Source organism: Mytilus edulis, chromosome 8 (assembly GCF_963676685.1).
Source record: "Mytilus edulis chromosome 8, xbMytEdul2.2, whole genome shotgun sequence".
NCBI classification, from domain to species: Eukaryota; Metazoa; Mollusca; class Bivalvia; order Mytilida; family Mytilidae; genus Mytilus; species Mytilus edulis.
In genome coordinates, this window is record NC_092351.1 from 72,624,904 (window position 1) to 72,635,775 (window position 10,872).

Below are 10,872 nucleotides of genomic sequence, written 5' to 3' on the forward strand. Positions count from 1 at the left end.
TAAAGACTAGCGTTCTTTAGAATCACTACGGCTGTGGGTAACTTAACTTAAGTGGGCTTCTTTCAATCAAAAGACAGTATAGAGAGGAAAATTTTTATTTATGTTTTTCCTCATTTTTGTTGAGTCTGTGTTTAACAGCAAAAGTAGGCGAGACACTGGGTTCCGTGGAACCCTTACGAATTTTTCTCTGTTAACGAACGAATATATTTTGTACTGATAATATGGATCAGATAACATTGACTATATTCCTAAATTAATTCTGAAACAAATATATATCATCATTTAAATGATACCATCTTTCCTTTACTTTTTCACAAGACCGCTAAGACTGAGGCACATCGATATTGAAAGAGGGGGGATAGGACCTTATTCGGGATTGGGTGTTTTTAAGCTAGGGATTTCGGGAATAAAATTTATTTAAATTCGGGACCTTGGGATTTCGTGTTTTTAAGCCCGGGATCAGAACCCCTCCTACCCCCTTGAAACTATGCTCAAATATAAATGAATATGGGCGTCTTTCAATAAAAATGAGATTTCTTGTCCCAGCCACTTTAAAAAAAATGTTTTTAATCTTTACAACTAATTTTTTGTGCAATCAGTACATTTAATTACATTTAACAGTTTTAAGGTGGTATTGGAGTTTAAATTTTCGCGCCTTCTGCGCAAGAAGTTGCGCATCTGATATCGACATTCGATCTGTTGTCGTAAATGAAATACTTTGTACCAAGATGAAAATAAAACATAATTCTCTTCATTATGTCCTTCAATTAATCGGGTTCACTTTTTTTATTGAAAAAAATTCAAATACACATCTTTTTATAATAACATTTGGCAGTGATCACTTCCGGCATGCACGGAAATGCAAAAATGGACACAACAAAAGACGTGGAGATGTTTACATTGCTCAACGGTGAACTGCTTTTTACAATAACTAACTTGCTGCTCAGAAAATATAGAACATGAGCAGCATTTTGGTGTACTATGAGGCAGTTTCACATAAATCACATACACAGAACGAATCCTCAAACAGTCGTGTTGATCCGTCGACAGAAGAAGAAAAAGGTATAATTTCATGTTTAATGCGACTATCGTAATATCTTTATATGTCGTCTGCCTCCTAGAAATGCCTACCATTAGGAGTGTTAAAGGGCGCTTTTCAACTAAGAAACCTGTAGAAAGAATACATAACTTTATTGAAAGTAGACGAAAAGTTAAAACACAACCAAAGAAGTTCTCTGTCTCAGACATAGTTTTAGAAGACCACCCTTATTTTATTTCATCATCACTGCAAACATCATCTACATTAACCAAATATTCTCCTGAAACCAACAAAAGCTATCACGAACATGACAGAGATGATTTATTTAATGAATATATTCCATCTGATCTTGTCCCCCTAGACCATTGTAGATTCCTGTGTGAATTAGAGTATTTGGCTAGTCAGCTGAAAAGCTGTATCGGGTGTAACAAACCCCTTCATTTGCACGATGCCAGGGGTGTTAGATGCTATGGCGTTTCAGGAATTTTGTATATTGTCTGCCATAGACCAATATGTGGTCGTTTAAACAAAATTAAATTAGGGAAGACGCATTACCCTGGTGAAAACAAGAGAGGCATAGGTGTATTTGATGTCAACACTAAAATAGCTACAGGTTAACATGCATTTAAAAATGTTTAATTTTATGTTTATAACAGTAAGGCCAAGGGACATCAGTTCCCGTTACCAGGTTTTAATTGTAATGATATTCATTGAGCAGAACAAATCGTCCCACTTGTGAAACGTGTTAACTTAAATCCTGTCAATCATGTCAATGTTCCTTCGGCCAACTTGTCCAACTTAATGAAAAAGGCAAATGCTAGATGTACATGATGTATATAATTTTCATGTGATGATGGCTGCTAACTCTCCAACTTTTGTTGGCATTCAAGTCAAATAAATACTGATAGTCACTTCTTTATGCTTTATTTCAACAAAAAGAAAAGAACTACAAATTAAATATAAGAAGATGTGGTATGTTGAGCAATGATGACATCCCTTCACAGAACCCAGTATCTCGCCTAATTTATGAAGTTGAGGAACGTTTACTGCAGATTGCATGTAATATTTACCATGTTTACTGGAAGACCAGCTACGTCCATATATAAGTAACATTATATTATACAAATATAAAATACAAATACAAACTTTAACCACAGACATGACAGAGTCAATATTTATTTATCTAATGTTTTCATAGATATTAATTTTATTAACTAGTGGGATGGGAACATGATAAATATACAACAGGATTGCATCTTTTTAATCAAGTAGGGCGAGTTGACAATACTTAATTCATCAGGATTAATCTATTTCTCACAAGTGGGGCGAGTTGACAGACCTTATTTCAGAGTGATTTTTACCCTTTTCATAAATGGTGCAAGTTAAACAAACCATTTTCAATTCTTTTTCACAAGTGAGGCCATTTGGTAAATCTAATTTGGTCAATTCAGAAAGTGGTGCAAGTTAAAAAAATGGGGCGGTTTGCCAGTGTGATGATTCTTCATGGATTCAATATACATCCTAATGTCTAAGAGATCCCAATTTTTTTTATACATGTGTATTATATGCCATAATTTCATGGGTATGTTTGAATATAAAAAAAAAGATGTGGTATGATTGCCAATAAGACAACTCTCCACAAGAGACCAAAATGACACAGATATTAACAATTACAGGTAACTGTACAGCCTTCAACAATGAGCAAAGCCTATACTGCATAGTCAGCTATAAAGGCCCTGAAATGTCAATGTAAAACAATTCAAACGATAAAAGTAACAGCCTTATTTATTTCAAAAATGAACGAAAAACAAATATGTAACACATAAAAAAAACAATAATGATTGAATTACAGGCTTCTGACTTGGGGCAGGCAAATACATACATGTTCACTATGCTGAATTTAATATGAATGAAAAAAGTGGGTTTATGTTTTTTAAGTGCAACTAAAAGTTGAAATGTGTCGATTACATATAAAGTTCTCATAATCATGATACATGTAATTCATTATATATTTCAAAATATCCAGGTATGATACATTCCGGCATCGGAGGAACACAGTTGAGCAACTTTTTGTCTGTACTCAACATACATAGCATAGATTTCAAGGCATTAAAAGAGAGAGAAAATGAAACTGGAGCTGCTATAGAAGCACAAGCAGAAATATCTGAGGAAAGATACTTACAAGAAGAAATAAACCAGTCATTTACAGGTTTAACATTTAAATTAGCCAGATACAAGCTTCTGTTAAACTGGACATCTGTGTTGAATTGTTACTTATTTTAAGATTTACTTGAATTTAAAATTGAATACTTAAAAAAGTTCACCTATATGTATTATAATTTTAATATGAAAATTGATGAAAAAAAAAAAAAGGAACTTCAGCATTTTTACATCTTATACAGACTTTGAAGTGAATTCAGACAAAGGTCATTAGATTTTTCAAAATGGAACGTTAACCAGTGTTTAAATTTAATTATTCACATGATTAAGAAGCCTTTACATTTTTTTTCCATGGAGAGTGTTTGGGCATGGTCCGTTGACTTTGAAACTTTTGCATATCTTACATATTAAAGTTCATTTTACAGGGAACCCTTAATTGTAGGTCTATGATATTTAGTATGCAGTAGAATTATTATTGCCATATCATATTTCTAAACTATTATTGAATATTATTGTCCATATTCCTTCAGTCATGACATGGTTCAGAAATTTTACTATTTTTATGAGTTAAGTGTTATAAAATATTGCTACTTTAATTTCATTATTTTCTATTTCAGCAGTACATTATTTAAAACCTTTCATATTATTGTTCACAAAATTCTTTAATAAATATTTATTTATCTTTTACTACGGTACTGTTATTCTCATAGTCATGTTAGTTGTCTAATTTGGAAGTGACTGTTAATTATACTATAGTACAAACAGTGATCATATAACCACTATATATCTTAGCTATAGGAAAAAAAAAACTTTCTCTCTTAATTATCATGATTTCAATATATGTATTTTCGTGCAGAGGAAAATGGTGACACACAAACAGGTATATCTGTATCAACCGACACATGCTGGCAGAAGAAAGGTTCTGGTAGATCCTACAATAGTTTGTCAGGTATATATGGTTTGACAAGTAATATCCTCCTTGTACAAATACTCATAAACTATTTCTATTGAATTATGTACAAAATGAAGTCAATTGAGATTCTACATCTATAAATATTCCACTGACCTGGATTTTGGATTTCATAATTATCAATAACTTAGCTAATTAATATATAATTTAAAAAATATGTGTCCATAGGAAATTTCATAGACAAAATTTTGTTTGTCGAACATAAAATTGAGATTTAAAATGGGAAAAGCATCATGTAGACAACAACAGGACTAAAGAGCAAATACAGCCCAAGGCCACCTATATAATTTTTCAACACAGCAGATAGGGATTTAGCTGGTCTTCTAACCATTATCCATACTAGTTGAGTGAAAATGAAAGTACACTTAATTCTGAATCACATAAATGAACCTTGACTTGGTTGCGATAACATTACATTGGTTTGCATTTATGACAAAGAGGGATTACTGTTGTTCTAACAACGACTTCCCTGTTTACAAAAATAAGTTTATACACATGGAGATTTTTTTTTAACTATTTACAGGTGTTTCAACTTTGATAGGGACGAAAACAGGAAAAGTGGTGGATCATCGGTTAAGAATTTCCTCCTGTAAAATATGTGAAAAGGCCAAATCGAAGGAGATGATTCCAAGGATACATCAATGTAGAAAAAATTGGAGTGGATCTGCTAAGGTAGTCTCCCAAAAATACAAAACAAATATCATTATATAACACTGATGTTCAGAATTAAGTTTTCAGAAGAATTGCAAAATTATGACTTTGAAATAAATTATAAAAAATACAGACATTGTACACATCAAAATTAGAAGTACTGTCATTCACAAGCTCAGATGTGTATTTTGAATTATATATATATAGGGATTGTCATCTTTTTATAGAAGTTGTAAGTTTCATAGAGCTTAAGAATAAAGGTCAAATTTTATTTTCCTGATTTTAGCTTTTCTCCTTGTTCAGTTAAAGCCCTTTCATAATAATTGAATTTTTGATGAAATACTTATTAATTATTTAAAATAGAATTCTGTTCAAAGGGAGATAACTCACTTTTAATTTTCCCTAGTTAATTATACCAATAAATATATACAAATATTTTATTGGCACAAACTCAATTACAATAATTGGCAACAGCCCATACAACTAGTATACAAATAGTAATGATGCAGCAATTAAACAATACTACATACATGTAGCATATCATTGGGCACTTTTTTAACCATGAAATTTGCACAATCTTTCTTCTCTGTTAACTTTCATGTATCTACCTCTTTCAATTTCAAGATTTTTATACGACAGCAAAAATTGAAATTTTTTGGTCGTATATTGGTATCACGTTTGCGTCGTCGTCGTCCGAATACTTTTAGTTTTCGCACTCTTACTTTAGTAAAAGTGAATAGAAATCTATGAAATTTTAACACAAGGTTTATGAGCACAAAAGGAAGGTTGGGATTGATTCTGGGAGTTTTGGTCCCAACATTTTAGGAATTAGGGACCAAAAAGGGCCCAAATAAGCATTTTCTTGGTTTTCACACTATAACTTTAGTTTAAGTGAATAGAAATCTATAAAATTTTGACACAAGGTTTATGACCACAAAAGGAAGGTTGGGATTGATTTTGGTAGTTTTAGTTCAAACAGTTAGAAATTATGGGCCAAAAAAGGGCCAAAATAAGCATTATTCTTGGTTTTCGCACAATAACTTAAGTATAAGTAAATAGAAATCAATGAAATTTAAACACAAAGTTTATGACCACAAAAGGAAGGTTGGGATTGATTTTGGGAGTTGAGGTCTGAACAGTTTAGGAATTAGGGGCCAAAAAGGGGCCCAAGTAAGCATTATTCTTGGTTTTCGCACCATAACTTTAGTATAAGTGAATAGAAATCTATGAAATTTAAACACAAGGTTTGGTTTGATTTTTGGAGTTTTGGTCCCAAAAGTTTAGGAATAAGGGGCCCAAAGGGTCCAAAATTGAACTTTGTTTGATTTCATCAAAAATTGAATAATTGGGTTTTCTTTGGTATGCAGAATCTAACTGTGTATGTAAATTCTTAATTTTTGGTCCTGTTTTCAAATTGGTCTACATTAAGGTCCAAAGGGTCCAAAATTAAACTAAGTTTGATTTTAACAAAAATTGAATCCTTGGAGTTCTTTGATATACTGAATATAAAAATGTACTTAGATTTTTGATTATTGGCCCAGTTTTCAAGTTGGTCCAAATCAGGGTCCAAAATTAAACTTTGCTTGATTTCATCAAAAATTGAATAATTGGGGTTCTTTGATATGCCAAATTTAACTGTGTATGTAGATTCTTAATTTTTAGTCCCATTTTCAAATTGGTCTACATTAAAGTCCAAAGGGTCCAAAATTAAACTAAGTTTGATTTTAACAAAAATTGAATTCTTGGGCTTTTTTGATATGCTGAATCTAAACATGTACTTATATTTGATTATGGGCCCAGTTTTCAAGTTGGTTCAAATCAGGATCCAAAATTATTATATTAAGTATTGTGCAATAGCAAGAAATTTTCAATTGCACAGTATTCAGCAATAGCAAGAATCTTCAATTGCACAGTATTGTGCAATAGCAAGAAATTTTCAATTGCACAGTATTGCGCAATAGCAAGAAATCTTCAATTGCACAGAAATTTGAATTGAGATCAGTTTTGGAAAAAGGGAAAGGGGGATGTGAAAAAAAGGGGGGGTTAAATTTTTTTCTCATTTCAGATTTCATAAATAAAAACATTTTTTTGAGAGGATTTATATTCAACAGCATAGTGAATTGCTCAAAGGCAAAAAAAATATTTTAAGTTTATTAGACCACATTCATTCTGTGTCCGAAACCTATGCTGTGTCAATTATTTAATCACAATCCAAATTTAGAGCTGAATCCAGCTTGGATGTTGTGTCCATACTTGCCCCAACCGTTCAGGGTTCAACCTCTGCGGTCGTATAAAGCTGCGCCCTGCGGAGCATCTGGTTTGCACTTAGCCTTATAGTTTTGCAAAAGGTGCCCTATCTTTCAACATATTCAATTGGTCAACATAGTTTGCCCGTTTATTTGAAAAACAAAAATTTTGAAAAAAATGATGATTTTGATGATTCTGTAATATATGAATTCTGTTCTTGAAAAATTTGGTCATGAATTTGTTTTATTTGGGCAAACATAGATGTAATAGGTACATTAAAAGATTTTAAACATAAGAAACCCAGATTATGGATACATTTCTTCATATTACTTGTCCATAGGTTGTTTTCTCTTGTTTGAATAAATATATACAAGAGAGACAATTTCTGGTATACCTTCTTGCAATTTTTTTCTTAGGGTATGGAGCCAGATATGGTGGTAGAAATGCTAAAAGGACTGGATGACAAAGACATAGTAATTTCACAGGTTGTAGGTGATGACGACTCTACTGGCTTTGACAGGGCAAAAGTATTAATGCCAAGTTCCTCAATGGTCAAAATCAGTGACAAAAACCATATAAAACACAATATAATAAAAAAAGTAAATGATTTAAAGTCAAAGCATAGAGAGTTGTCAGGGATGGTTGCAGAATCAATAGTTAAGAATGTGTCATATGTATTGGAACAGAATATTGGTAATCCTGAAGGAATTGAAAAAGGTTTTCATGCCACAGTCAACCATATGTATGGTGACCACCAATACTGCACAGAAAATTGGTGTGGATATTTGAAAAACAAACACAACTATGTCCACTCAAACCTTCCTTATGGAAAAGATTTATCTTCCGCATCACTTAAATCAGACCTAGAAAAGCTATTTATACAGCAGATGGTACCACAGTCGGACAAATTATCCCAATTAGGGTCTTCACAGGCAAATGAGAGCGTTAACAATATAATAGCTTTAAAAGCTCCAAAAACTAAGCATTTTTCCTCATCTTCCAGCCTTAACTACAGAGTCAGCTCTGCTGTACTGCAAAAGAACGAGGGATATCATTACATTTCAGAGGTAATAGAATTATTTAAATCCTGTATTACATTTAGTTCTAGCACACATGACCTTCATTTGAAGATATCTTCTTACAGGAGTTGATGCCTTTAATTTTTTTTCATCTTAACCCTTTTCATCATCTTTGAGGAAACTAAACCTAAATTAAAGTTGATAGAGAGTACCTTTGGTTAATAAAAATAGTTCAACCAATATTATCTTAAATTATGTTAAAATGGAGGAATTTTCAATTATAAAAGTTATTGCCCTTGAAATACTTACTTTTTCAACAAATAAACATAATTAACAAGATCCACACAGATTTGTTGGCTGGACTGAAATTGTCAACTGAACCTAAATATCTCCATACAATAATTATTTTTTCTGAATAATGATAAAATTTGTCAAGATCTATACAAATTACAGAACTTTTTCAAATATCAAGTTTAGAAAAAAAAGCCATATCAAGTACAGCTAAGGCATCATTAAAATTAATTACCAATATAGTTCACACAACATTATAAGCAGTCAGCCCATCATATGATGCTTTATAATGTGCACATTATCTAAACCGTATTCATGTATACACTATATAATAATTTTGTAAGTAGTATAAAGTAATCATATGGACAAGAAACAAAATATTCTGTTTGGTGTCTTGTACTTATATTGACACATATATATGATGTGAGTATGGATTACCTTTCTTTAATTTCAGTTAAATACATCTATAGGACTATCACCAGGAAATGAGACAATACGAAGGGGTTCAAAGCTTAACCTGCAGAGATCGAAGAAGAAAGCAAAGACCCAAAGTAAGGAATGGAAGAAGAAGAGAATATTTTTGAAAAAGAAAAGAGCTAAAAGAACAGTATTGTCTGAAACGAAGGAAGGAACAACATACCAAAGTTCAATCGGTAATTTAAGAAAGATTTCAACACATATAAAAATGTTGGAATATTTACATTTTTTTATTTGCACCAAGGTGACAACTATCAACCAAAGTTAAAGCCATGTTGATATAGGCAATTATTAACAATCTATGACCTTCAACAATGAGAAAAACTCAAACATTACAGTCTGCTATGAAAGGCCTTGACCTGAAAGATATGAAAACATTTAACTACAGGGTCATTTGCATGCCACATGTGAAATACATACCTAACATTCTGGTGATAAGAGTATGAAGAAAGAAGCATTTTGAAAAAAATCTGATTCTTTTAAAATCAATATACCTTTATAGTATGAAATTTGCTTTTAAAATTTAGGTTTACAGATTGATCAGAAGAAAGAAGACATAGAAAATATACCAGATATGCCAGATGATAGCCACCAAGTTGTAACTACTGATGCACCATTAGTGGTTTTTGATTTGGAGACGACTGGTCTCAGTAAGTAGAAAGCCCAGAAATCATATCACTGGCCTGACTAAAAGGAGATATTCTCATTAGTCATATGCATTCTTTATGCTTATATGTAGGTCAACATTGTTTTGTTAAATGATATGTCAAGATTACCTTTTAATGAAAATCAGTCATTTTAAAATATAGTTTTGAGTAAATAGGTTTTTCAACGTAGAACTAGAACTTCTTACATTTGATTATATATTCATAACTTAATATTGCAGTTTTATAACTTATGATGAATGAATTTTAATGCTTTAAAAGAAAATCTGAAATTAAAAACTGTTTCTTATTCTAATTTTTTTTTTTTCAGGTAGATATTCAGATATTACTCAAATTGCAGCTTGCAATGTAGACAGAATATTCAGTCGTTATATTTTCCCTAACCAGCCTATATCAGCAGAAGCCTCTAGAATTACTGGATTAACTGTAGTTGGTAATAAGATGTATCACAATGGTTCATTGGTTCCGTACAAACTACCCCATGAAGGATTGACTGACTTTTTAAGTTATATATCCGAATTTAAAGACAAACCTATATTAATAGGACATAACATTAAGAGATTTGATTGCCATGTTTTATTTAATACATTGTGCTCTCTAAATATGTGGAATGATTTTTCTTCCCAAATATCTTGTTTTATAGATTCTTTGAATTTGTTTAAACAGGTTGTTCCTGGTTTAGCATCATACAGTCAGTCTTTTTTAGTTAATAACTTACTAGGACAAGAGTATGAGTCACATAATGCTGTCCATGATGCAAGATTATTGCTTAAACTAATAACTGACAAGGGAAATATTTCAAATTACCTTGATGATTTAGCTTTTTCACCAAACTATCCTGACCAGTACCACTTGCAGTTGTGCAATTTGAAAACATATTCCAAAGTAATAAAGGAAAAAGTAATTTCAAAAGCTATGGCACTGAAAGCAGCTAAATCAAATCTGAAATTATGCCATTTGAAAATGTCTATAGATAGAGGTGGTAAAATGGGGCTAATAGCATTACTGTCAGAAAAGTCAGTTAAAACAGGAGATGTCAGAGTGACAAAAAACAAGAAAATATTACAAAGAATATTTGATTACTTTGAAAAACAATGAATTTTTACTTGGCCTACATCAACTTTTAGTACAGACATACATGTAAATGAGAATTTTTGATATAACAATGTATGAATTTGAATGTAGAATTCTTTACTTGGCCTACATCAAATATTAGTACATGTATCATAATGTTAGATATGACAATGAATGAATGCATATGTGGGGTTGTTTACTTGGCCTACATCAAATATTACTACATGTATCATAATGTTAGATATGACAATGAATGAATGCATATGTGGAGTTTTTTAC

General features: G+C 31.6%; 1 protein-coding gene across 1 annotated transcript; it reads left to right on the plus strand.

The window, feature by feature from the left end:
* The first annotated feature begins 1,123 nt into the window (after positions 1 to 1,123).
* LOC139484322 (uncharacterized) lies at positions 1,124 to 10,872 on the plus strand. Its single transcript, XM_071268059.1, has 8 exons — positions 1,124 to 1,652; positions 3,066 to 3,248; positions 4,056 to 4,148; positions 4,693 to 4,841; positions 7,484 to 8,134; positions 8,832 to 9,030; positions 9,382 to 9,504; positions 9,830 to 10,872. Exons 1-8 carry the CDS (start codon positions 1,124 to 1,126, stop codon positions 10,615 to 10,617), a joined length of 2,715 nt encoding a protein of 904 aa, XP_071124160.1. The 3' UTR covers positions 10,618 to 10,872.

Excerpts from the sequence above, each read along its gene's own strand:
- LOC139484322 (XM_071268059.1), top strand. The coding sequence starts at position 1,124 with ATGCCTACCATTAGGAGTGTTAAAGGGCGCTTTTCAACTAAGAAACCT. Across the intron at positions 4,149-4,692 it reads ATCCTACAATAGTTTGTCAG|GTGTTTCAACTTTGATAGGG; the intron begins GTATATATGGTT and ends AACTATTTACAG. Across the intron at positions 4,842-7,483 it reads ATTGGAGTGGATCTGCTAAG|GGTATGGAGCCAGATATGGT; the intron begins GTAGTCTCCCAA and ends TTTTTTTCTTAG.